At 35.9% G+C, this 26,063-nt stretch overlaps 1 protein-coding gene across 42 annotated transcripts; it reads left to right on the top strand.

Moving 5' to 3' along the window:
• The first annotated feature begins 487 nt into the window (after positions 1-487).
• LOC18430655 (protein POOR HOMOLOGOUS SYNAPSIS 1) lies at positions 488-25,839 on the top strand. 42 transcript variants are annotated; one of them, XM_088862392.1, is made up of 10 exons: positions 489-960; positions 1,725-1,841; positions 1,929-1,994; positions 2,175-2,311; positions 4,277-4,458; positions 5,233-5,336; positions 5,750-5,777; positions 6,249-6,349; positions 6,623-6,684; positions 16,247-16,479. In XM_088862392.1, the coding sequence occupies exons 1-10, from the start codon at positions 634-636 to the stop codon at positions 16,266-16,268; spliced, it is 1,146 nt and encodes a 381-aa protein (XP_088718518.1). In that variant the 5' UTR covers positions 489-633; the 3' UTR covers positions 16,269-16,479. The 42 variants fall into 42 exon arrangements, 25 of the variants coding, with proteins under 25 accessions (XP_088718525.1, XP_088718518.1, XP_020520752.2 ...); XM_020665093.2 differs by lacking the exons at positions 6,623-6,684; positions 16,247-16,479 and adding an exon at positions 25,497-25,839; XM_020665095.2 differs by lacking the exons at positions 6,623-6,684; positions 16,247-16,479 and adding an exon at positions 25,497-25,839 and having other exon boundaries at positions 5,233-5,291.
• The last annotated feature ends 224 nt before the right edge of the window (positions 25,840-26,063 follow it).

Here is a 26,063-nt window from a genome sequence, read left to right on the forward strand (position 1 = left end):
AAATTTTGGACCTTCGTGACTCATCCCAAGCCATCCAATTTAATATCTAATGAGTAGAAATGATTGTGACCTTCAAGTACAAAAGATAAAGGATGTGGTTTGTATAGGGCCAAGGTTCTAAACCATCAAAATAAGACGCACTTTAAATAGTGTCGAAAGATGTTGTATCAATACTAGACATCTTTATGATGACTTGAAAATTCATTTTTATTTGTAATAAAAAAAAATTAAATCTTAAAAAGTAGTGTAGATCGAGAAGATCTATGAATACTTGAAAATCTTGAAATTGACGGTAATAAAATATATCACAAGTTGTATTATTTTCAAGACTTGAAATCTTCTTTTTTATGTCCATAGATCTTGAGGTTGCGATAATCAATTTGAGGATTTTCAGATACTGAAACAACTTTTTCTAGTGAATTTTTGAGGTATGTCAATTATTTAAAGCCTCGACCTTAAATAAATTTTTTTAAAAATAAATGGTCTCTAGAGGATCCCTAAATAATTACGCAATTGTTCAATACCAAAAGCACTGGAGTTTCAAATCCCGCGTGGCCAATTGGTATTCCTTCGTTCTGAGGCGGGAATCAAATCGCCAATTTTTAGGCGAAATCAAGCGGAAACGGCATATAAATGGCGGCCTTCTTCTTCTTAGAGAGAGAGGAAGTGAGCGACCTGAAAATGAAGGCGCCTGTTCTCACTCTAGCATTGGCATCATGTCCTGCAATCTCTCTAACGAAGCAATGGCAACCAGAATTCGCTCAATTCTTCGCGTTTCCTCGTCATTTACAGTCAGCTTCGCTTGATTCATGCCACGATTTCCTCAAACCGCTGCACAAGCGTACTCTATCTTCCAAAGGGACATGGATGGCATCTTCATCAGCCGCTTCTCTGCAACTGATTACAGAAAAGGGAGGATCGGGAGCAGTGTTATTACTATTGGTTCAAGGCTATGTTCATGTAAGCAAACTTCACTTAGCTCTCTATGTTTCTCAGTGTTTCGTTAAGATTTAAGGTTATGGATTTGTGTTATCTGTTATTGTTGTTTGATGTTTTGGTCTGGGATTGGGGATGAAGGGGATGCTTGGATTCATCAGGAAAGGGATTCTAATTCTTTCTTAAAAATATCAGGAAAAGGATTTTAATGCTTTCTTAAATGGTATGAAGTTCATCTGAATTTTAGCTGATACTCACTTTTAGTTTGAGAACCGAAGTTGCTGAAGTATGGAGTCACAATCGAAATTCCGTGAAGTTTTGCTTGGGTTTTTAGGGAGAATGGATTTAAATTGTCGGTTCAACAACCTTTCAGGGGTTCAAATGTCCAGATCATGAATTTGAACTGAAAACTCTGCCATAATTTATTGCAAATCTGAATTTCAGAAAAAAAAAATCAGAATTCGTTTGGTTTTGGCTGGAATTTAAATTGAATTTCAGCTACTTTTGTCTAGATCAGGGGCTATATCAGCCATCACAGTGATTTCTACTGTTACATACACGATTACGCATTCGTATTGGGAGGAAACTGAATTTTTTCCGAAATTTTTGCTGCAATTTGTAGTAAACCGAAATTTGGAGTCGGCTGAAAAGTTTTGGGAGATTTGTCCTAGTTTCTGCTGATGGTCCAGATCTCTTCGTCCTGGCTATTATTACACTATCAGGCCATTTTGTAAAAAAAGGAGCTTATTCCTGTTCAAAATTTTATGACTCGGTGTTTGGTGTTGCAGGAGGAGCACTGCGTTTCCAACCTTAGTTTCATGTGGCCGCAGATATCTTGCAGCTCAGAGTGCGGTCTCAGGGGAAGCAGGGTTGTAATCGTCAGCTACCAAGACTCCTCCAAGGAGGCAAGCATTCCTCATTTGTTTCAGCCTCTACTTTGGATTGGAATTGAAGTATGATACATTGAATTGATGTGGTGTATAAACCTGCAGGTGCAGAAATTTGCCATGAGATTCCCATCCTCTTCTCAGGCAGAAGAGTTCATTTTCTCTGTGAAGGTAACATCTAATACATCATGCGGATGTTCCTTTATTTTGGTTGAATGGATTGATACATTTATGTTTCCCAAGAATGAATCATTTTCTTTCTCACTCTCACTCTCCCTAATCATAATCTTGTTCTCTCTTGCAGTACATTGATCTCTTTTATTCATGTAGCGCAGTAATTTTATTCTGCAGCATGACCATCATCTCTCCCTACAGGACGTCTTAAGCAGCAGTGGTGCATTTTACAAAGGCATTGGTCAAAGTGATTACATATACGATAATTCATGCATTTCTGAATGTGCCACATCCAATGAACCACCAGTGGCAAGGTGACTTGCCAACCCCATTAACTGCTCCCGTCGTTTCTGGCATTATTTGAAACAATCGATCAATTGCAATTTTCTAGTGATGCTTTCGTTTCAAAAACACTTGTTTCTTTCTCCTTTGTACAAAACTTGTTAATTTTGGTCCGGGCTAGTTGGGAATGGAAATTAATGTCTCTTGCATTTATATACTGCAGACATTTAATTTGAAATTAATTAAATTTTTTTTATTTCTAAAACCCTTAAATTTCCAAAAACCTATATTCCTGAACTTTAAGAATTATACTATCCTAATATAACACAACCTGCAATCCATAGCATGTCTAGACCAATGCAGACCAGTAGACAAAATTATATAAGTCATAAAAACCTACAAAAACCTGAATTAGGTGCCAAAAAATAGGTCAAAATTGAATCAGACCGTCACTGGCTGAATCCTGCAAAGGGGGTCAGGCTTGGTCCGATGAGTCAAGGCATGCCGTCAAGCCCAGAGGGTCCATTTACTTTAATTTAAATTTAATTTCCTTTTCTTTCACGGTTTTTGTGTGATTTCAAGCGGCCTCTGCCGGCAGTTATCAGAGAGGGTTGATCTTTCAAGATTAGGATCTAGCTTTGAAACATAATCTCTACCAATTATCGACTATTTCTGCCCATTATCAATATTAACAATTTAGAGCATTAATTTGGTGGGGTTTCATCTGAGACCTCTTTAAATTTGGATGTAAAGATATTTAGGTATTGGTGGCAAAATGACTACATCTACTCTCTGATCCCATATCTCTTTAGCGGCGTATGGGTTTGCTCGTTTGTTTTGGGTGCGCGATACCTTTCTTAGCCTTCGTTTTCATAGTTCATTGAGGATCTTTCTTATCCTTCGAAGTTCTCATGGTTTTGGTGATCGTAATCATATCTCAATAAAACCCACACCTAAAATGTGGCACAGTGAGGGTCCAGGTAAAATTATCTAATTTACCCTTTGGTTCATAAGTTCGGTAATTTTATAACAAAGTCCTACTTTGTTATGGCTGAAAATTTACGCGATTTGGATATGAAACCTGAATTTTGGATTCTATCTAGATCCGGGTATGGATACAAGGTTTAGATGTGACTGTTCAAAATTTATATCCGAATAGTAATTTGGATAGGACTCGGGTACAGTGGATCTGATCTGGATCCAACCTAGTTATTACTTTATTATATGCTATTTTATATATACGTTATTTATTATATTATTTTTATATTATTTATAGATATAAAATAATCAAATAATTTTTTTGGATGCCGAGATCTGGATCCCATGTAACTTTTGGGATCTGGATCCAGATCCCATGTATACGTTTTGGATCGAAATCTGGATCCCGATGGATCCAAACCGGATCCGATCCATTCTTAGCCCTATACTTTGCCCATTTTCTTTATATAAATTTTTTCTTATTCTGCCCAAAGTTTGTTGTTTCAAGTATTGAACAACATTTGTTTTTTCCGATATTTCGAGGGTGATCCGATTTCTAAAACATCGCCCCACTACATTTTTGGCCTAGCGTTTTTTATCAAAAGGACCACAAATACCGTAAAAAAAAAGAGTTTAGAAGCAGTCTTATGTTGGAAAGCTCGGATTGCTAAAATATAAAAAAGGATGGGGTATTTTGATGTTTTGGACATTAGAGTGTCCTACAATAGTTCAAAAAAAAAACAACAGAAAAGAATAATATATTGAATGTTTGAAACATAGAACTGAGAGTAAAATTGATAAAAAAATCGGCTGTGTTGATCATCTCAGTAAAAGTATCAAACTTAATAGAGAAATTATTCTGTAAGTACATGACCCTAGCAGTAATTGTCACTAAACTCTTCTAACAGTAATTGCTCTGAATGCAGCACGTAGTGACGTTATAAGAGTAGAAAGTGAGTGACGTTATATGAGTAGGAAGTGAGTGATTAACTGCCCTTTTATTTTGAGTGAACTTGCAGGGCACAGGCAGAATTGAGCTTTTCAAACGGCAGCGATGACGGTTACGGGCCGGAGATGCAACGGCGAGAGAGGGCATACGAGTACCCTTATCTCCCACCTGAAGAATTGGGCCCCGTCTTTGTGGGCATGCCTCCTAGTTTTACATCTCTGCTCAACGGCACTTCCCAGTTTACGGACCAAGGTACATGCCATGCCTTCTAATCTCATTCTTTGGAAGATTAAACGCTAAAAATCCCATGCTTTCTATATATTTCCCTTACGACATAGAAGATATACTTCCCCTCCCATCGAGTCATCCAATTTTAATCAAGATAGTCACATATCGTTTAATCTTAGATCCGACGTCTCAAAGTAATTTTTTTTTTAGTTTTTGTTTTATACAAATTGTATGAATATTGCCATATTCTCATTGGGGCGTACCTATAAAATTATTAAAAGTAATTTTTTGATAAAATATAATGATCAAAATACCCCTTGAAACTTTCAATAGTATTTTGATCATTTTATTTTATTGAAAATATTTTTTTTATATTTTTCGCTAGTGCGAGTTTAATAGAAGATTGGATGTCCAAAATTTAGTGTCAAAATAATTTATAGAAAAAAATTTAAAATAAAATAGTATAGAAATGTGATATTGTGATTGGGGCAATCTTAACCCTCCATTCAAAATGGAGGGTTGGATAAGGGGAAGTATATAAGTTTTACGTTGTAAGGGAAATATAGAAAGCTTGCCCTAAAGATAGATGCCATAAAAAGTGTTTATAAAGTTGAATTAATATTTCTACTAGAGATCCTCGTGTATCTTATAAACATAATATATTTTTTTTCTCATGAGACTACTTCCATAATCGTTTTCTTTATATTTATAATTAAAGAGAGACCTTAAACCTTAAGAGTGATAACCTTTTTCCAATCCAAGCATGAGAGATAACCTTTCTCCAACTATGATATCCAGGAAATACAGTAAGGCCACCGGAGGCATATGAGAAGAATGACATTAGATCCCAAGTTGTGGTATATGCCCAAATTCTCTCTGTCGAATGCAAAAAAAAAGTTGTGGTATATGCCCAAATTCTCTCTGTCGAATGCAAAAAAATTTGATAATCTCTTTCTCTTTTGAATACAAAAAATTTGGGCCATTTTTCTATTCCTTCTCTTATTGTTGTCGCTCTACCTCTTCCGTTCAACGTTATTAATTATTTAGATGTCTTTTTTTATTCCATTACTATAAAATGAGTACGGGTATTTTTTCATTAAAAAAGAGTAGTGTTGATATTTGCATTATATATATATATATATATATTTTCGGCTACTTACTTTGACATGAAATGCCCAAGCCATGAGCACTAGAATTTTTGAGATGCTTTTGCAATAGTTCAAAATTTTGTGCACTTATGCCTCACGGGTATCCATGAGCGCCCTTGAAATATTATGGCAAATCCGATTCATTTGATAGTTCTTCATTTTTGCAGAGCTGTATTTTGGATCCCTCCTTTCAAGGTACCGTACTCTGGTTCAGTGAAATTCAAAACTTCATTAGATGTTTGCACTCATATTTCTACAATATGCACATATCTTTTTGCTGTGCAAGCTCAATATATATATTAAGCCTTCATATCCAGAGTTCGGGCCATTTATATGGGAGGAAATACAGATATAGGCCCAAATAGAGATCCCTACTTTGATTTATGTTTTAATATTTAATAATTTAATAATGGGATTATATACTATAAAATCGTTTATCTTTTTTCTACAAGACCCATTAGAGGGCACCTTCAATGGCCTGGGATGTGTGAAGATCTTCAAGAAAAGTTTTTGAACTTTGAGTCCAATTAGTGACACATTCATAACTACCCGATTTGAAATCCATTGTACAAAAACTATTGTGACATCTTTGTACTAAAAGTAAATGCTGTTTTTGTATATTTTTCCTTCAATAATTAGGAAGTCAGTATAATCTTTTGTTGCTAGGTATGTTACACAAAGTGGAGGGAGTTTTGCATGAGATGATAGGCGATTCGATGGTGCACAAAATGGAGGGAGTTTTGAATGAGATGATAGGCGATTCGAAGGTCTTGCCATAGTCACTCCTCTTCCACTTTTAATGGTTCCAATTGTTTTTTGCCTTTGTCTATTACTTACTTTGCACATGATTTGATGGAACCACCCCATTGGTCCCCTGATTTGGTTTTACTCTCTGATATGGTTTAACTAAAATCGTATATACAAACAACGATTCTTTAGGATTCTTGGTCCATTTAATGGCATTGGCATACCACAAGGTTTAATGTGGTTTTCTTGTGCATGTGTGGTTTTGTACTCAATTAGGCTTTATCTGAATTTAGGAGGGAAGGGGAGGAAACACTCCAACATGGAAAGTGAGGAACTCCGGTGAGGCATTGCAGAGGTGCTTCTTGCTTTAAAACATACATTTCATTGCTTCCTGTTTTATCGATGTCATATATAGACTATGGTCTTTAAAGGGGGCATGCATCTATATAGTTAAATGTGAAATCAGTAGTAGTACAACTTCCTTTTTGTCATGTAAAAGTGATCACAACTGCATGTTGCAAAGAAAAAAAGTGCTTTTTCCTTCATCAATCACGGAATCAAAGGAAAAGGTAAATGGGGAAACCCAAACTCTATCCCTCTCTGTTCCCCCCCATTCACGTACCTATTAGAGCTCCTAACCTTCCTCGGCCCACTAGTAAGAACCCCAATCGTCCCCATTTTTTCCATTGCCAAACCAAAATTTTTAGCCCACCAATTAGGGTGCAAAGCCATCTTCCTCATGATCTTCTTCGTCTCAGAGCTAGTCATCAAAGCGTGGTCCGAAGGCAATAAGGCCTGGTACTCCCTAAGGCAGTTGTTATACGAGCCGTCCATCTTATGTGTCGAATCCTTAATCAATTTCACGACCGGGTATGTAAAGCCTGGAAGAGTAATCGGTGGGCCAAATGTGCTTGAGCTCATCAACATAGTTCTTGTCAATAGAGTATGCATGGCTATGCCCGTGAAGCCCATAGCCAAAGGAAGAGCAATGAGCATTCCCGATAGAGTGAGCACCTGATAAGACCACGAGGTCTTCTATGTTGAGGTTTCTGGACTCGAAAATGCGAGTTAGGGTTGGGAGGTCGTAGAAGGGGGCAGGCAGGTTGTTTAGGACATCAATTGCTCGAGATGAGCGGTTGTCACGACTGCCGCAAGGAACAGAGTAGTGGGGGATGCCTGCAAGGACAGAGGCGTCATGGGCAGCAAGGGCAATTGTGTCAGCACAGGAGACAATGCCTGCGCAGGCAGCTTTGAGTTGGGCCTTGGCATCGTTGAGCACCTCAAGGCCATGGAGGGAGTAGGAGTTGGGGGGGGGAGGCTTTCTCCACGAGCTCGCGGCTTGGGGTTGCATCCAAGAGGAGGGAGGCATCACAGCCCTGTGAGTTGGGTGTTGGTTAGAAAGAGAGAGAGAGAGAAATTACGCCAAGCCCTTTAGGGAACCAGGTGGTTTTACTTTTAATAACAGAAGGAGTGAGAGAGAGAGACAAAGAGAGGTTAAGCTTTGGACTGCATCTAATCTTACAGCTTAACTTCCCCAGAAAAAGTAAAATTTTTCCCCATAAACAAATGGAGAATGTGATATCATACAAGATTGTTCCTTTTTCTTTGTAAATTTTTTGGCCCTTGGGAACTAACGCTGGATGCCCCTTCTTATCATTTGCCAGACATCCAACTTTATTCTAAACAGGGGTAAAAGATTATAGAGTCATGGAGTTAAAACTAATCTAGGGATTTTCCGAATCCTAGAGTTTGCAGATAAACTCTATCCATCTCAATCACTAAAATTAACATTAAAAATTGGAATCTCATCCTAAAGATGGTCCAACTAAAGTCCACTCCCATAGTCAGTGTAGACCCTGAGGACTTAAAACTATTGTCTTTTTTTTTCTTTTTTACATTGTTCATATCATATAGTGAATTAGGAAACATTTAACAAACCTTGGGTTAAATTAAGTTTCTCCTAGGTAGATGTTTTGCGAATTAAAGTATACTCCTGATTGAGATAATAAGACTTTCTTGCTATAGTTGAAAAAAAAAAAAAAAAAAAAAAAAAACACTAGTTTAGCTGTGAAAATTTTGAGAAATTTAATATGTGCAACAAAGGGGTAAAATTTTACAAATAAACAAAGGACATATTCAATTTCTTACCCTATTCAAAATCATATTTCCTACGCAAATATCTCTCTTGGCTATTTTACTTTTTTGAGTTTTATTTCCAATAATTATAAGTCAACCAATTTTCAAAATGTTATTTCTCAACATGTGTGGAGGAAAGCCATGAAAATCGAACTTCAAACACATGATAAGAACCATACTTGGAATATTGTCAAGCTACCTAAAGGGTGAAAGTGGATACAAAGACTAGAGCAAATTTTCAAGTTGAAAAATAAGTCAAAATGGACACCTTCAATAAGCCACTTCTTTAAAACCTAGTTACGTGAATAAGTTACAATATTTTACATAATAATTACAACTACTTCTAACCATGCATAACCATTATAAATAAACTCAAATACCAACCCTTTATAGGGCAATTATATATAAAGCAAGACTAATTTATGAATTACACTTTCACAGCACAAATTACATAAACTATGTCCCAAAGCTTAAATACATCATACAACTAATCTAAACAAAATTCTAAAGAATAAAATCAACTAAACAAGGAATTAGGATATCAAATTAAAAGAGGAAAGCCATGTTTCGAACCTCTTGTACCGAGGTCATGCAATCGAACCTTATAAGGACTTAATTTTGTACCTTCGAATTGTACAAAAGTGGTTCAATCTTACAAGAGTGTCTAATCCAAATGGGAAGAAATTACACACCTTAAAATCAATTCTCAAGATCTCAACATACTGGCATTATCATCTAAAACAGAATGCAAAAGATTTGAATCGAATCGGATAAAGAACAAGAGAGTTATGACCAAACTACACACGGTGGTCCATCGGACCACCAAAACAGTCTTGTATGAAAAGATTATGAACCCCCATAGGTAAATACGTGATGAAAAAGTTCTTAAAAAGAAGTGACATTCTGAAACTAAATTATTTGATGGGTTTGAAGCAAAGTAATTAATGGATAATATGCATGACCATGAATTCTCATTCATATAGGCTATAACTCATGAAGGACTACATTACGAATAAGCATGACTAAAAAGATGATCAAATGGGGATTCTAAGATCAATGACAATTTTCTAAATTCAAAACTCCAGCAACTATAGATGCGAAGGATATGATCTTATGAGAAAAGAAAATTCAATAGAGTTTACCTTGATAAATGCACACTATGGACTTAAGCATAAGAAACGAGGACCACCATCAAGATCACCATTAATGGAACTCTAAAAGCTCATTCTCTTCAATTTTATCTCATAAAACCTTAGAAAAAGGAGGGGAGCAATAATTTTCAAAAATGGTTCAAGAGTTGAGATTGTTAGGGTTTGCGATTTCTTGATGTGTTTTTATAGCGTGGGTGTTATTTTGGATTCAATCAACACCCTTGATGCACTAATCCAAAGGCACATGAGAGGCTAATGTACCTAGCCACCCATCCACATCCAACCACTAGGATCAAGGGATGAAATTACACACTATTATCACTCACCCTAACCTTAAGTTATGTCACTTTACTATTTTGTCCTTGGCCTATGTTTTTGTTCCAATTGTATCCAAATGGCCTTAAAAAAATACCCTTGGTTTTTTTTTAATAATGTATTAGAGTAGATAACCACAAAGGCTAAAGGGCAAATGAGTAATTGGTAAAGCTCACACATGTGGAGATATTCTTTTTTATCAAAACCATTCACTTTGTAAATTTAATATTTCAAACCAATCAATTTAAAGATAATGTCCCTTCACATATGTGTGTGAAGATATTTTTCAATTCAAATTTGAAAATGTACTTTCTCTTTAATATCAAATAATAAATTAATTAAACTTAACACATGTCATGTATGACACATGTGTGAGTTAATTAAGACATGTGATAAAAATGGGGCCTTAATTTAAAACATTATATAACAATATATAACAATATATAATAAGACACCATGACACGACCCCTTATAAAATAAGCAACTAAATGCAAATCTAGTACCTCGCCTAGGGATCAGTGCCCAGTTGGGCGGTGATCTTAGAGGGAGGTGTGGGGTGCTATGTGACAGCCCTATTGTCACTCGGATGCCACAGGGTACTATCAGGTCAAGACTAAAGTGGAATTTGAGCCAAACAATATGGAAACCCTTAGTTTTTTAGCAAATAAAATTCCAAAAAATTTCTCTAAAATTCATAATAAATATTTAAAGTATTTTTGAACAGTTATTAGGTTTTTTTCATCATTATAAAATCGAAAAATAGGTATAGTAAGATCTCAGATTAATAATTATAGGTATCGGAGTACTCCATTGGGTTAGTCCTAAATGATGTTTCTCCGAGTCTCAGATCAACTCAATAGACCTATGTTCCACAATCTGAAGCAGGGACACATAATTGGCCATATCAAAGCCACTGAGTCAGAACTTCCAATCATTCGGCTCTCAATGGATTACAGGTGTAGATATGATCAAACTTAATTACTGGGGTCCTCTCAAAGCACATGTGCACTCACTCTTCCAAACTCGGATAATGCATTTAGAAGAGTGGCTTCCAGTATGAAATGAAAATGCACATGCCATACAATAGTCTCGTGTCAGGATACAGACTTATGTCCTATAAGTCTTGACCATTTTATACAGGGCAAATACTCAATAAGTACTCGGGTTCTATTTTTCTCATTTAAATTCTGCAAGCCCTGGCCGATTGCAGTTAAACATGAGGCTAACCTATAAAATCCTGATTAGAAGGTGACCCTCACATCTCCTTGAAAATTTTTTTTCTCAACACTTGAACTCTCGATGCCTCGTGCGTACTCGAGTAAAAGAATCTGGGCTCCATTTTTCAAGACATCAAGATTTCAATCGCTCCCACTGAATGAGAGACTACTGGAATTTAGGCCTTGATAGGCCATATTTCCAACATTCTCCCACTTGGCCTTTTGAGGCCTGAATTCGTATATCTTTCTCTCTCACTCATTATCGTTCACAATAAATCAAAGCATGCATACTTATCCATGGATTTATCATTCATAAGAAATAGACAAAGTAATAACAACTATATCAACGCCTCCTTAAACCCATCCCATGCACATACCTCATAAAATCATTTGCCCCCAAGCCTTTAGTTAATGGATCTGCATGCATAGCCTTAGATGGAATGTAACCAACTTCTACTTCACCAGCTGCTATCTCTTCTCTTATTCTATGATATTGAGCTTTAAGGTGCCTTGACTTGATGTGGAACATTGGTTCAACTGCCACTGTTATTGCAGCTTGATTGTCACACATGATTCTAATAGTTCCATATTTTAGAGGGTTGAAATTAAGATGATTCAAGAACTTCTTAATCCAACTGGCTTTTAAAGTTGTGGAACTTAAAGCTTTATACTCGGCTTCCATGGTAGATAAGGCTACAGTGCTTGCTTCTTGGTGATCTCGAGTCATCCGGGTCTCCTTAATAGTCAAAGTCTATGTATCCCAAAACTTTATGCTCACTCACATTGTTATAGGTTAATCCATAATCAAATGTTCATTTCAAATACCTCATGATTCTTTTCATGGCTTTCCAATGTTCTAATCCAAGATCACTTTGGAATCGACCAATCAAGCTTTGAGCAAAAGCTATATCGGGTCTAGTTCCTATGGTTAAATACATTAGTGATCTTATGGCACTCCAATACGGGATCCTTTTCATCTCATTTCTTTCAAGATCATTGTTTGGTTTCATATTGACATTTAATTCTCCTCTCCTTTCCATAGGTGTATCTATAGGCTTAAATTCAGTTATACCAATCTCTCAAGAAATTTCTTGCATTATGTAGATTGAGATAATTGAATAGTGTGGGCTGCTCTATCTCTTATAATATGATTCCCTAACGCATATGAAGTCTCTCCCGTATCTTTCATATCAAAATTACTTGATAACATTGCCTTTGTGTCCCTTATATGATCTTGGGTGCTACTAGCTATTAGAATGTCATCCACATATAAAGTCATGAAAGTAATGCCAGTCCCATTGGTCTTATGGTATACACAATGGTTATCCTCATTTGGTTTGAATCCACATCTAATCAAGGTTTGGTGGAACTTGAGAAACCATCTTTTTGAAGCTTGTTTGAAACTATAATGTGATTTGTTAAGTTTGTACACGAACGTTTCCTTTCCTTTGACCACAAAACCCTTGGGTTGGTTCGTGTATAGATCCTCTTCTAGGTCACCATTTAAGAAGGCGGTTTTCACATCCATTTGATGCAATTCTAGGTCAAGGTAGGCTGCTGTGGATATGATCATCTTAATTGAAGGCATTTTGGCAACATGCGAGTAGGTGTCAAAATAATCTACCCCTTACTTTTGAGTAAAACCTTTTGGTACAAGTCTTGCCTTGTATTTTTCAATACGCCCTTCGGAGTTAGGTTTCTTTTTGAATATCCACTTACATCCAATGGATCTAAGGTTAGGTGGTAATCAGACTAACTCCCATACATCGTTCTTTAGGATTGAATTTATCTCATCTGGCATGGCTTCCTTCCATAACTTCTTCAAGACATGGCATGTAAGAAAGAATAAGGTTCATCATCGGGTTCTTCACTAATCCTCCCATAGTCTTCCCCAAGGTAAGTGAAAAAGGTAGGTGGTCTCTTTATTCTCTCACTTCGCCTAAGTGGGATGGTTTCAATTTCTTTGTTAGGTTGAAGCTCATGGAAGTTTACTCTCGTTTGGGTTGATTCTCTCTCAAGGAATTCAACTTCAAGGAAATGGGCATTAAGGCTTTCAATCACATTACGATTCAAGAAGTTATAAAACCTAAAACCCTTCCCATGACTTGGGTATCCTATGAAAACACATTTTATGGTTTTAGGATCAAGTTTGAACCTATTTTGGGATGGTATGAGAATATGGGCTGAACATCCCCAAACCTTGAGGTGTTTTATTGAGGGAGGTCGGCCCATGAAGAGTTGGTAAGGAGTTGATTGAATTGCTTTGGTGGGAGTCCGATTAAGGACATATGTGACTGTTAGAATCACCTTCCCCCAAAACTCTAATCCAAGATTAGCGGTACTCATCAAACTTCGCACCATCTCAACTAGGGTCACATTCCTTCTCTCGGCAACCCCATTTTGTTCGGGTGAGTAAGGCATAGTTGTTTGGTGGACAATCCCATATTGGACACAATGATCTTGGAAGGCTTGGGAGGTGTATTCCCCACCCCTATCTTATCTAAGGTTTTTGATGGTTCGACCTAATTGGTTTCAACTTCCACTTTACATTGTTGGAATTTGGTTATGGCCTCACTTTTGTTTCTCATGAGATAGGTGTGACCAAAACAGGGATGGTCATCAATAAATGTTATGAAGTACCTCATGTGCCCCATGGTAGGCACACTCATAGGTCCACACACATCCAAATGGATTAGTTCTAAAAGACTAGAGACCCTTTCGACCTTTTGGTGAGACTTCTTTACCATTTTTCTTTTAAGGCAAACCTCGCATCTATTATGAGAATCGATATTCATTTTATCAAGCAATCCTTCTTTCATCATAATATGCATTCTTGATGGATTAATGTGACCTAACTTTAAATGCCATAAAGTAAAATTTTGTAAATCATCACCCATATAGGCAATCTCCTTTTTCATCTTGATTTCATAAAGACCTTGAATCAAGTGGGCTACAAAAATAAGGTCTCCATTAATAGAGTCATCATGCACATAGACCTTTTCCTCCTTGAACAAGAGCACAAACCCTGCTTTACTCATGTTGGAAACTGAGATGAGATTCTTCCTCATCCTAGGTGCATAGAGGGTGTCCTTAAGCATGAGAGTCTTACCATTAGTGAGCTCTAATACATAGTCCCCTTTTCCGAAGACCTTTTCCATTAGATTTCCTCCTATATAAAGATTATGGGTACCGGGTTTGATATCATAAAACCTTTTAAAGCCGTTCATAGAATTTGTCACATAGATAGTAGCCCTCGAGTCAAGAACCAACACATGCGCCTCCTCATTGGCAATCAAAATCTCATGGACCACGCAAACTCTCTCTTTCCTTGGTCCTCCACCGGTATTAGCTTGAGGCTTACCGGTATTGGGCTTAGGAGCAAAATGAGGGTTTTGTGGAGGATGAGGATACCTACAAAACTTTTGGGTATGCCAGTATTTCTTATATCTAAAGCATTGCACCTTCGAATAAACTTGGCTTGAGGGCCAAACCGACCTCCCACCTACCATCATGGGTGTGGGTGGTGGTTTAGGCCTAAAAGGTATGGGGCTAGCATGGTTTGGTGGGTAGGCATGGGTTTTAAGAGGGTAAGGGCTAAATGGATAAGGGGAGTAGGATTTTCCTGTAACAATCTTAAACTTTCAAAAAAAAAAAAAAAAAGAAAAGAAAAGAAACTTTTAATAAGTGATGGTCCATATGAGCCATGATAGTCCTTAGGGACCATCACCATTTTCAAAGCTTTTAGTTTGAATTTGTTTGTTTGCTGTTGCCTTGCCACGTCCAGTGGATGTGGGCTTTAAGCGTATAAGAGGTAATATAAACGTTACACCTCGTGTATGAGGTGTAACTTAATAAAATATTATTATAAGGTGTCGTAAGAGTTTAAATACGAGAAGCGAGGTCTCTCTCTCTCTCTAGCCGAATTTTTATCGGAAGCACCCTCTCAAAATATTTTAAGTAAGTGACATCGTCTTCCTGAAAAATAGTCTGATTTTAATAAATAGTGATATTTTCGTTCAGGATCTTTATTTTATAAGTTTTGTGTGTAAGTGACCTCATTGTCTCGAAAAATAATCCATTCTTTTTAAAATAACATGAAGTAATTATTTCTGCTTATTATCATGAATTTTAGGTGCGATAAATTTTATGCGCACACGACCTCATTATCTTGAAAAATAATCTTTTCAATAAAAATTGTGATATTTTATCTATGTTAGAAATTTTAAATGCTGTAAATTCTTAGAAAAATAAATTTATTTATTTTTCTTGTCTATTGTTAGAAATAAATGTGATATTTCTGCTTGTAGTAAAATTGTGAGATTTCTTTCTACTGTTTTTAAATATTTAGACATTGTGAATTTCATGTGCAAATGACTGCCTTATTATCTGAAAAATGATAGTTTTGCATTTGATTATAGTATTGTTGTGAAATATTTAATTGCAAATTAACATCCCATAAATTGTGATAATTCTGTATTCTTGAATTTCTATAAGAGTTTTTCTATACATATTAGATTGGCAATTATGCTAGAATGTCTTTACGAACTGCTACCTTTCTAAATTTGAGCCCAAAATATTTGATTGGTTGAAATGTTATTGAAAGTGACTGTTATTAATGGTGTCAGTGAGATTCAAATTAATGATTTTAGTGATATGTTGAGTACATGATATTTGCTGCTTTCGAATGTTTAAAGAGATTTAGAAATAATTTAAGTAAGCAAGTGGACTCATCCGGTTCGCCGGTGAGGTATAAGTGGACCTACCCGGGACGCCGGTAGGGATTAAGTGGACTCATCCGGTACGCCGGTGAGGTATAAGTGGACCTGCAGGGATTAAGTAGACCTATCTGGGACGCCGATAGGGATTAAGTGGACCCATCAAGACGCTGATGGGGTATATAGGTGACCTATTTGGGACGCCAGTAGGGTATTTTGTGAAATCCTTTGAATTATGTACTGCCGTTAAAGTGTTATGTGCATTTCAATTATTCGGATTATACTTAATTATGCATTTATTGAAAGTGAAACTGTTGATGCATTTCTGTTAATAGATCTTCTTTTTGAAAATATTGATATCTTTCAACTATGATTATTTTTAGGATTATGATGATCACTTACTGAGTAGCCAAACTCATCAAACTATGGTAAACATTGTTTTCACGATAACTGCGGATTCATTTTGAGTGCTAGTCAAGATCAATCTTGGAAGATACTGTTGTTGTGCTAGCTTTCTTTATTTACTTTGTAAGACCTCGCCACTGTAAATTTGTTCTATCAAGAGATGTATATATGTTTTGGACTGTCACATCTCAAGAATATCTGTATTGAAATTTCTTGGGGGTGCGACATTTCCCCTTTGCCTCCCCTTCCCTTTCCATTTGCTTTTCTTTTTCTTTTCTTGTTTTTAGCATTATCACTCCCACTCACTCCCACATTACATGTATTCACCATAGACGAGTTAGGAAGAAAAGAAGAGATATGAGTAATGAGTAAGAGAGTGGAAGAAGATGAAGGTTGGTGAGATTTTACCATATGGCTAATGGAAGATGGTCCATCCATTGCCATCCTTCTTTGCTGTTTCATGAAAAATGCAATCTCCTCCACTATTGTAGGTGCATCTTTGACCATCAAATTAGCCACATGGTTCTCCCATGAGGGAGAGATCGAAAGTACAAACATCGTCTTTTGTGTCACCTCATCATATGAGTGACCGGCTCTCTCACTCTCTCTTATACAACTCTTGAACTCTCTTAGATGATCACCCACTTTGGTGTGATCATCCATTTTACAACACATGAGATTCCTCATTCTAATGATCTTTTGAGCTTCATTCGGTATGTCGTATTTCTTTTTCATGCTCTCCATAATATCTTTGACACATGAAATTCTCATACTCTTTAACAAAGGAATCACTCATGGTTGAAAAAATAATATTCATGGAACTTTGATTTTTGTTATGCCATATCTCATATGCATCCTTAACAACTTGAGGAGCATTGATTGCGAGCGGATTAAGTGGTCTATAAGTTAATAATGGAAATAGACCATCTTCATGAAACACATAACCAATTTTCCTTCTCCATTCAGAGAAGTTGGTTCCATTGAACCTCTTTGCCTTAAGCAATTCGGTGAGTACTGAACGGGCTGCCATGGGTTCTTATTTGACAATCTAAAATCCCTCTAAAGACCCTAAAAGGGGCTGTAAATAATCTTAGCTCTGATACCAATTGAAAGTGGATACAAATACTAGAACAAATTTCCAAGCCAAAAAACAAAGCAAAATGGACACCTTCAACAAGCCATTTGCTAAAAACCAAGCTAAGTGAATAAGTTACAATCCTTGCACATAACAATTACAACCATTTATGACATTGTATAACCATTGTAAATAAACTCAAATACCATCCCCTTATGGGGAAATTACATATAAAGCAAGATTAGCTTATGAATTACACTTTCATAGCACAAATTACATAAACTGTGTCCCAAAGCTTAAATACATCATGCAATTAATCTAAACAAAATTCTAAAGAATAAAATCAACTAAACAGGGAATTAGAATGCCAAAATATAATAGGGAAGCCATGTTTCAAACCCCTTGTGCTGGGGCCACGCAATCGGGCCTTATAAGGACTTAATTTTGTCCCTTCGGATTGTATAAAAGTGGTTCAATCTCACAAGAGTGTGTAATCCAAATGCAAAAAAATTACACACTTTAAAATCACTTCTTAAGATCTCAACACACTGGAATTATCATCCAAAACAGAATGCAAAAGGTTGGAATCAAATCGGATAAAAAACAAGAGAGCTATGACCAAACTACACACGGTGGTCCCTCGAACCACCAAAATAATCTTTTAAAGAAAGATTATGAACCCTCATAGGTAAAAACGTGATGAAAAAGTTTGAAAAATGGAGTGACACTCTGAAGCTAAATTATTTGATGGGTTTGAAGTAAAGTAATTAATGGATACTATGCATGATCATGGATTGTCATGCATATAGGCTATATCTCATGAAGGATCACACTATGAATAAGCATGATGAAAAAGATGATCAAATGGGGATTCTAAGATCAATAAAAAATTTTTAAATTCAAAACTCCAGCAACTATAAATACCAAGGATAAGATCTTATGAGAAAATAAAATTCAATGGAGGTTACCTTGATAAATGCATTTACGGACTTACGCATAAGAAATGAGGACCACCATCAAGATCGCCATTAATGGAACTCTAAAAGCTCCATCTCTTCAATTTTCTATCACAAAACCATTGAAGAAGGAGGGAAGTAACAATTTTCTAAAATGGTTCAAGAGTTGAGATTGTTAGGGTTTGAGATCTCATGATGTGCTTTTATAACATGGGTGTAACTTTGGATTTAATCAACACCCTTGATGCACTAATCCAAAGGTACATGAGAAGCTAATGTACCTAGCCACCCATCCCCATCCAACCACTAGGATAAAAGGATGATATTTCACACCATTATAACTCATCCTAACCCTAAGTTATGCCACTTTATTATTTTGTCCTTGGCCTATGTTTTTGTTCCAATTGTATCTAATATGGCTTTATAAAAATACCCTTACTTTTGTTTTTAATAATGTATTAGAGTAGATAACCACAAAGGCTAAAGGGTAAAGAAGTAATTGGCAAAACTCACATATGTGGAGATATTCTTCTTTATCAAAGCCAATCACTCTGTAGATCGAAAATTTCAAACTAATTAATTTAAAGATAGTATCCCCTTCACATATGCGTGTGAAGATATTTTTTCAACTCAAATTTGAAAATGCATTTTCTCTTTAATATCAACTAAATAAATTAATTAAACTTCACACATGCCATGCATGACCCATGTGTGAGTTAATTAAGACATGTGATAAAAATGAGGTCTTAATTTATACCATTATATAATAAAATATAACAAGACACTATAACATAACCCCTTATAAAACAATCAACCAAATAGCAATCTAGTCCTCCACCTAGGGATCAGTGCCCAGCTGGGTGGTGATATTAGAGTGAGGTGTGGGGTGCCATGTGGCAGTCTTATGGCCACTCGAACATCACATGGCACTACTAGGAATGAATTAAAGTGGAATTTGAGCCAAACAATATGAACAGCCTTATTTTTTTAGCAAATAAAATTCTGAAAAATTCTTTAAAATTCACAATAAATATTTAAAGCATTTTTGAGTAATTATTAGGTTTTTATCATCATTATAAAACTGGACAAAAGGTATAGTGAGATCTCAGGCTAATAACTGTAGGTGTCGAAGTACTCTATTGTGCTAGTCCCGAATGACATTCCACAGAGTCTCAAATCGACTTAATAGACTTATGTTTCACAGTCTAAAGCAGAGACACATAATTGGCCATATCAAAGCCACTGAGCTAGAACATCCGATCATTCGGCTCTCAATGAATTATAGGTGTACCCTTGTGGAACATGATCCAACTCAATTACAGGGTTCCTCTCAAAGCACATGTGCACTAGCTCTTCCAAACTCGGATATTGTATTTAAAAGAGTGGCTTCCCATACGAAATGAAAATACACATGCCATGCAATGGTCTCGTGTCAAGATACAGACTTATGTCTCATAGGTTTTGACCATTTCATACAGGGCGAATACTCAATAAGTACTCGGGTTTTATTTTTCTCATTTGGATTCTCCAAGCCCTGGCCGATTGCAGTTAAACATGAGGCTCACCTATAAATCCTGACTAGGAGGTGACCCTCAAATCTCCTTGAGAAATTGCTTTCTCAACACGTGAACTCTCGATGCCTCATGTGTACTTGGGTTAAAATAATCTGGGCTCTATTTCGAAAGACGCCAAGATTTCAATCTCTCAATCGCTCCCACTGAATGAGAGACTACTGAAATTTGGCCCTTGATATACCATATTTCCAACAAAGGGAACAAAACAGTTGGATGTAGATGAATGTATAAAATACAATATAATAGTGATGGGTTTGTTGAGAGACATAAAGTCAGGTTGGAGGCCAAAGGATTTACCCAAACTTTTGGATTCGATTATAAAGAGACTTTTGCACCAGATGCAAAAATAAATATTGTTCGTGTTCTTTTATCTATCATAGTTAATTGTGGGTGGTCTCTGCATCAGGTGGATGTTAAAAATGCCTTTTATCATGGTGACCTTGAAGAGTAAGTCTATATGAGTCTTCCTCCATGCCTTTCTAAAGAAAATGAGAAAGGTCTTGTGTGCGAATTAAAGAAGGCCTTGTATGGACTTAAACAATCACCTCGCGTATGGTATGTTAAACGCAGTTCAGCTTTGATGAGTGTCAGGTTTATTAGAAGTTCCGTTGATTCTTCGATATTTGTAAAAAAAGGGACTTCAGACAAGAGTTGTAACTCTATATATCTCTGGTAAACCAGAATATACTTTAAAAATGAGATACTAGTTTTCCCTCTGTGAATGTAGGCACCATTACCGAACCACATACATGTCTTGTTGATCTTTCTCTCTCATCACTATTTCTTTTATTGAGACCCATGTAAAGTTTAGAGCTGGTGTCAACATTCATCTTAAAATCATATTTGATTTAATATTGGTTTGAGTTTTGGTTGTAAGTAGGCAAAATTGTTCGGATCTCTCTATAGCCAGTACTCTCATTCTTAAACTAATTCATTGTAACATGAGATTCTCTTTTTGAGTTTCTACGGGCCTATCCAAAGGTAAAACTGGTTGTCTTTCTTTTGTGTTCACTCCACATATTGTCTAGCAAAATAATATTATCTTCTATATTTTGAAGAGATTTGTTTTATGTATTTTTATATTTCATGCAACACATGTAATCCATAATCTTATTTAAGAGTTTGACGCACTTATTAAAATTTTAAATTAGTAAATTTTAATATATATATATATATATATATATATATATATATATATATATATATATATATATATATTTATTTAAATTTAAATTTGCATTTCATCGTTTCAAAGTTTTAAATAAAATTTTATGAATTAATATGCATCCATAATTATTCATAACCAATTTTTACTATTATTATAAACTTTAGAGTATTAGAAAATAACTTTTTGTCTATACCACAAAGTAGAAATTCAAGTTTGCATCTTTTGGAAATTTTTAAATAAATATATATTTCATAGTGCGATGTTTAAAATTTATCAAGATTTAAGATCAATTTTTATGCTTTCACTTAGGGACTTCTAAATTATAAAAATTTTATTTTATGTATTTCCATGTTTCATTCTTATGTGTAACACACGTAATCCAACTATATATATCTATACTACATTATTAAGCAATAGTTAAGGTGTTGACACTTGTCACAAAAATAAGAAGGGACCCTAATTCTAGAGTATGTGTAGGGCACATAAATTCTAAATTAAAAAATCCTAGGGTGCCTAATCCCTATCTTTAAAGTAGGGAGAGAGACGTGAGAGCGAGAGAGAGAGTATGTGGAGAAGAAAAAGATGTGTGAGAGAGAGTAAGTGGAGAAGAAAGTGTTGTGCGCGGAAGATCTAAACTTGATGAGTTGATTTTTAGCAAATAAAGTACAATAAATAAAACATAAAATACACACCACAAGAACATAAAGATTTACGTGGTTCATCCAAGAGGGCTACATCCACTGGCACGACAAACATAAATCCATTATAGCAATGAAAGTTACATCAAAGATTTTGAAATAAACCTGGACAAAAACACAGTCGAGCAAACCTTTTTGAACCTGCTCTCCCAAGTAACACCATGTCGAGTCTCTCATCTCTATTCCATAACTAGACTAGAGTCTAGGAAGAGTACAACTTTGAGAGAAAATGAGATTTTATCTCACTAAAAGTGGAAACAATCCAAAATTTTCATGGGAACCACTTCTCTACAAGAAACCAACATCTCACTCTACAAGAGTCTTCAGAAGGTATCATCGATGTTTCTCTTCATAGGAAACTCTCTTCTCTTTAAGAGGAAATTGCATCTTATGTATAGGAGGTTTTATCTCCCACTCTCTCTAGAGGAACCACCATTCCCATATGGTGATCCAAACAGGGTACACAAATTTTCTGTACTTTCATCCCAGATATATAAGATTTGGAGTCCAAACTAAATAGGAAACTTCCTACTGATGTTACATCTATCTCAAAAGATTAAGAGATATATCCAAGAGTCCTAATTCTTTTTGAATTTATATTTCCTTTAGGAAACTTATCAAATATCAATATCAATCTAACATAATAAAGGAAATATCTCAATCCTATAAAATATGGAAATATCTTAATCCCACATGATATGGGATTTTCTAATGTGGGTGATTTACGATAGCACCAAGTCCAACAATCTCTACCTTGATATCAAAATCAGCTGCTCGCCATGCCAACATCCATTGGATAGCTTTATGGATTTTTCATCCTTTGCCAAATAAATTTCTTCATCATTCTTGCTGAAAAATAGTGATTGTCATCAAATTTCTCCACCTCAAACCATGCATTCGAAATTTTTACCGCCATACTGAAAACTCCAAACCAGGGCTCTAATACCAGTTGTTGTGCTCTGATACCACTTGTGCATAGAAGCTCTAAACTCGATGGGTTAAAATTTGGCAAATAAAGTACGAGGAATAAAATATGAAATACACACCATAAGAACACAAAGATTTACATAGTTCACCCAAGAGGGTTACATCCACGGGTACAACAAAAAGAAATCCACTATACCAATAAAAGTTACATGAAAGATTTGGAAACAAACCTCGATAAAAATACAATCGAGGAAACCCATTTAAACCTTCTCTCCCAAACAACATCATGTTGATTCTCTCATCTCTATTTTACAACTAGACCACTGTCTAGGAAGAGAACAACTTTGAGAGGAAACGATACGTTATCTTATTAAAAGGGGAAACAACTCAAAATCTCCATGGGAACTGCTTCTCTATAAAAAATCAACATCTCACTCTGCAGGAGTTTTCAGGAGGCATCATCAATGTTTCTCTTCATACAAAGCTCTCTTCTCTCTAAGAGAAAATTGCATCTTACCACATGAAACGCTATCTCCCTCTCTCTAAAGGAACCACCATTCTCATATAGTGACCTAAATTGGGCACACAGATTTTATCACTTTCATCCCATATATATAAGATTAGGAGTCCATACTAAATAAAAAACTTCCTATTGATGTTACATATATCTCAAAAGACTAAGAGATATATCCAAAAGTTCTAATCCTTTTTGGATTTATATTTCCTTTAGGAAACTTATCAAATATCAATATAAATCTTACATAATAAAGGAAATATCTCAATCTCACATAATATGGAAATATCTTAATCCCACATAATATGGGATTTTCTAATGTAGATGATTTTAAATAGCACCAAATCCAATGTAAAGGATATAAAAATACCTACAAATTTAGAAAGAAGGTATACATGCTAATAAGGAAGTGCTACAAGGGTTCCTTATCAACGTAATATTTATTAGTTATGTTTATTTTAAGAAGAGTTAAAGGAAACACAACTAGTTTTTATTTGAATTATCATCTTCATACATAATAATTATGGAGCATTAATTAGATATGCATAGGAATTTTATTCTCTCTCCTCACTCCACAAACTCTCTATCCTCTCATTTATTCTCTTTCTATCCCCAATGTAGTATCTCTTTTTTAATGACCAATTAGAGATTTTACTAGCGAAAAATAATAAGTGGCCATTGATCCGACCTATATCTTAGGAATGCACATAATCCATACTTTTCCCTCTTCCAATGCCCTGACATTCTTGTTTCCTATACGAAACTAATGTATCCCAGCCCCGTACACCTTCACCTTTCTTTCTCTCTCTCTCTCTCTCTTACTCTCTCTCTCCTTGCCCTCTTTCACTCTCCCTCTCTCTTGGTTAACCAAAAATCGCTGCCCATTCCTTATATTTCTCTCAAATTGCCCTCTTTCCCCCTCTCTCTCTTTCTCTCTCTGCCCTGGCTGCAAAACCAACCAGGTTTCCCTCACCAGAACCTATCAGCCTCTGTCTCCCCCCCCCTCCCCCCTCTCTCTTTTTCTCTCCCTTGGCTGCAAAACTAGCCAGGTTACCCACAACAGAAGTTAACCGCCCCTTCTCTCTCTCTCTCTCTCTCTCTCTCTCTCTCTTTCGTACGCGAGTAGCAAAACCAGGCCACCCACCCCGCACTCTCGCACTTGCCCTCCCTCTCTCTCAAAAAACCACACCAACAGAAACCAGGCCACCCACCCCGCACTCTCGCACTTGCCCTCCCTCTCTCTCAAAAAACCACACCAACAGCATGACCAGGGCAGTGGCTCACTCGTTCTCAGAGAAAAATATGTTCTCTCTCTCACTACTCTCCTTCAGCCTCTCTCTAAATCTTCTGCTACCTATGGCTCCGCCTCTCTCCTCTCTCTAACCAATAAGAGAACCTCCCTTTCTCTCTCTGAAAAAACTCTCTACCTCTCTACCTCACCCTTCTCTAGATGTCTCTATCTCTATGGATTTTTAGGTTATGCATTTTTTTTGTCAGATTCCTGATAAGAAATTTGCTTCTCCTATAGATTGGGAAGTTGGAGATATTAGAGAATGTCTTGTGTATTTTAGTACTTGGTTTGCCATCCAAATCTTTGGAAGGTTGCAATATTGGAAGTAATTTTAACTTGTGTTCATATTATCATCATAAATTGAAATGCTGGTGGTGATTTTTTGTCAAGAATATCTCAACAATAAGTATATTTGCATAGATTTTTAAATTGTTTTGTCTCTCTTTATCGTACAATAAAAAAATATCAGGGAATAATTGTAAATTTTAGTTTCTGATTGAAGTAAATGAATCATTTTCCAGCTGCATATGGCTCTCCCGCTCTCTTTCTTTCTATCTATTTCCCTCTATTTTTCCATGAGAATGTACTTTTGCAGTGACTTTTCTGAGAATGCAATAATGGAAGCAATTACCAATGTATTTATACAAGATTTCCTTCTTACAACATCAATCGAAGAGTAAAGATAGTAATAAGCACACTATAATATAGTGTTTGCACTATAATATAGTGTTTGCACTACAATTCTAGTTTCTTTACTTGGATGTAGTATACAGTGTTTGCGTTATACTTCTAGTTTCTTTTATAGTGCTATATCACAATATATGCTATGTCATACATGTAAATATGGTGAATTTTACAGCATTGTGCATATATGTCTAACTGTCGATGTGTTAATTTTGTTTAAAACACATGCATGTCTCCATCTGATGTACCCTAATGCTCAACTACGACTGTACATATATAAATGCATTTTTTGTCACAAAATATCTCTTAACTCATTTGAAGTTTAGTCATTTTTCTTGAAGCCTTTAGGTGCACTAACCGCGATTATGGGACAAAGATGTGTGAACACCCCAAGGAGCAGAGCAGTCCTTGACAAGAGCTTGGAACATCATCAGTCAATGACATCTTCGTGAGAGTGTTATTTATTGTGGATGTGGGCTTTTGTCTCAATGACATTGTCATGAGAGCGAACTTAGATCACATTAAGATTGTTGCTATGTTTGTGGCCCTGAGGTTGTTTTCTTTTATTATGTACCTATTGTTGGCCAGGTTGTTTTTTTTATTCATTAAAACTTTGATGAGTATGTACCTATTGGGACTGCAGTTCTTGTTATATTCATGTCTCTCTGATAAATTTCCTGATGTTATTCTTGACAAATCTCAACTTCAAAGATTTCGTGGCAGCCTTAATTATATCTCGGACTTTTATAAGAGTAGCAATTGTCTGCCAACCATTATTTCAATGCCTTCGCAAGAATCCACCAGATTGGGGGGATGAGCATACACAGGCACTAAAGAAGATTAAACTCAAGACCAAACAGCTGCCTTGCCAGGCTTTTGCTCAGCCAAAAGCCTTTAGAATAATAGAA

The sequence above is a fragment of the Amborella trichopoda genome, chromosome 3 (assembly GCF_054954075.1).
Source record: "Amborella trichopoda isolate Santa Cruz 75 chromosome 3, AtrichopodaSantaCruz75HAP2 v2.0, whole genome shotgun sequence".
Classification (NCBI taxonomy): domain Eukaryota; kingdom Viridiplantae; phylum Streptophyta; class Magnoliopsida; order Amborellales; family Amborellaceae; genus Amborella; species Amborella trichopoda.

What these genes read in the sequence shown, in the direction of transcription:
- LOC18430655 (XM_020665093.2), top strand. Translation starts at nt 634, where the DNA reads ATGGCGGCCTTCTTCTTCTTAGAGAGAGAGGAAGTGAGCGACCTGAAA. An exon ending in TGGTTCAAGGCTATGTTCAT is followed by an intron (nt 961 to 1,724) that starts GTAAGCAAACTT and finishes TTGGTGTTGCAG; the next exon opens with GAGGAGCACTGCGTTTCCAA. An exon ending in AGATGATAGGCGATTCGAAG is followed by an intron (nt 6,350 to 25,496) that starts GTCTTGCCATAG and finishes TTTTTCTTGAAG; the next exon opens with CCTTTAGGTGCACTAACCGC.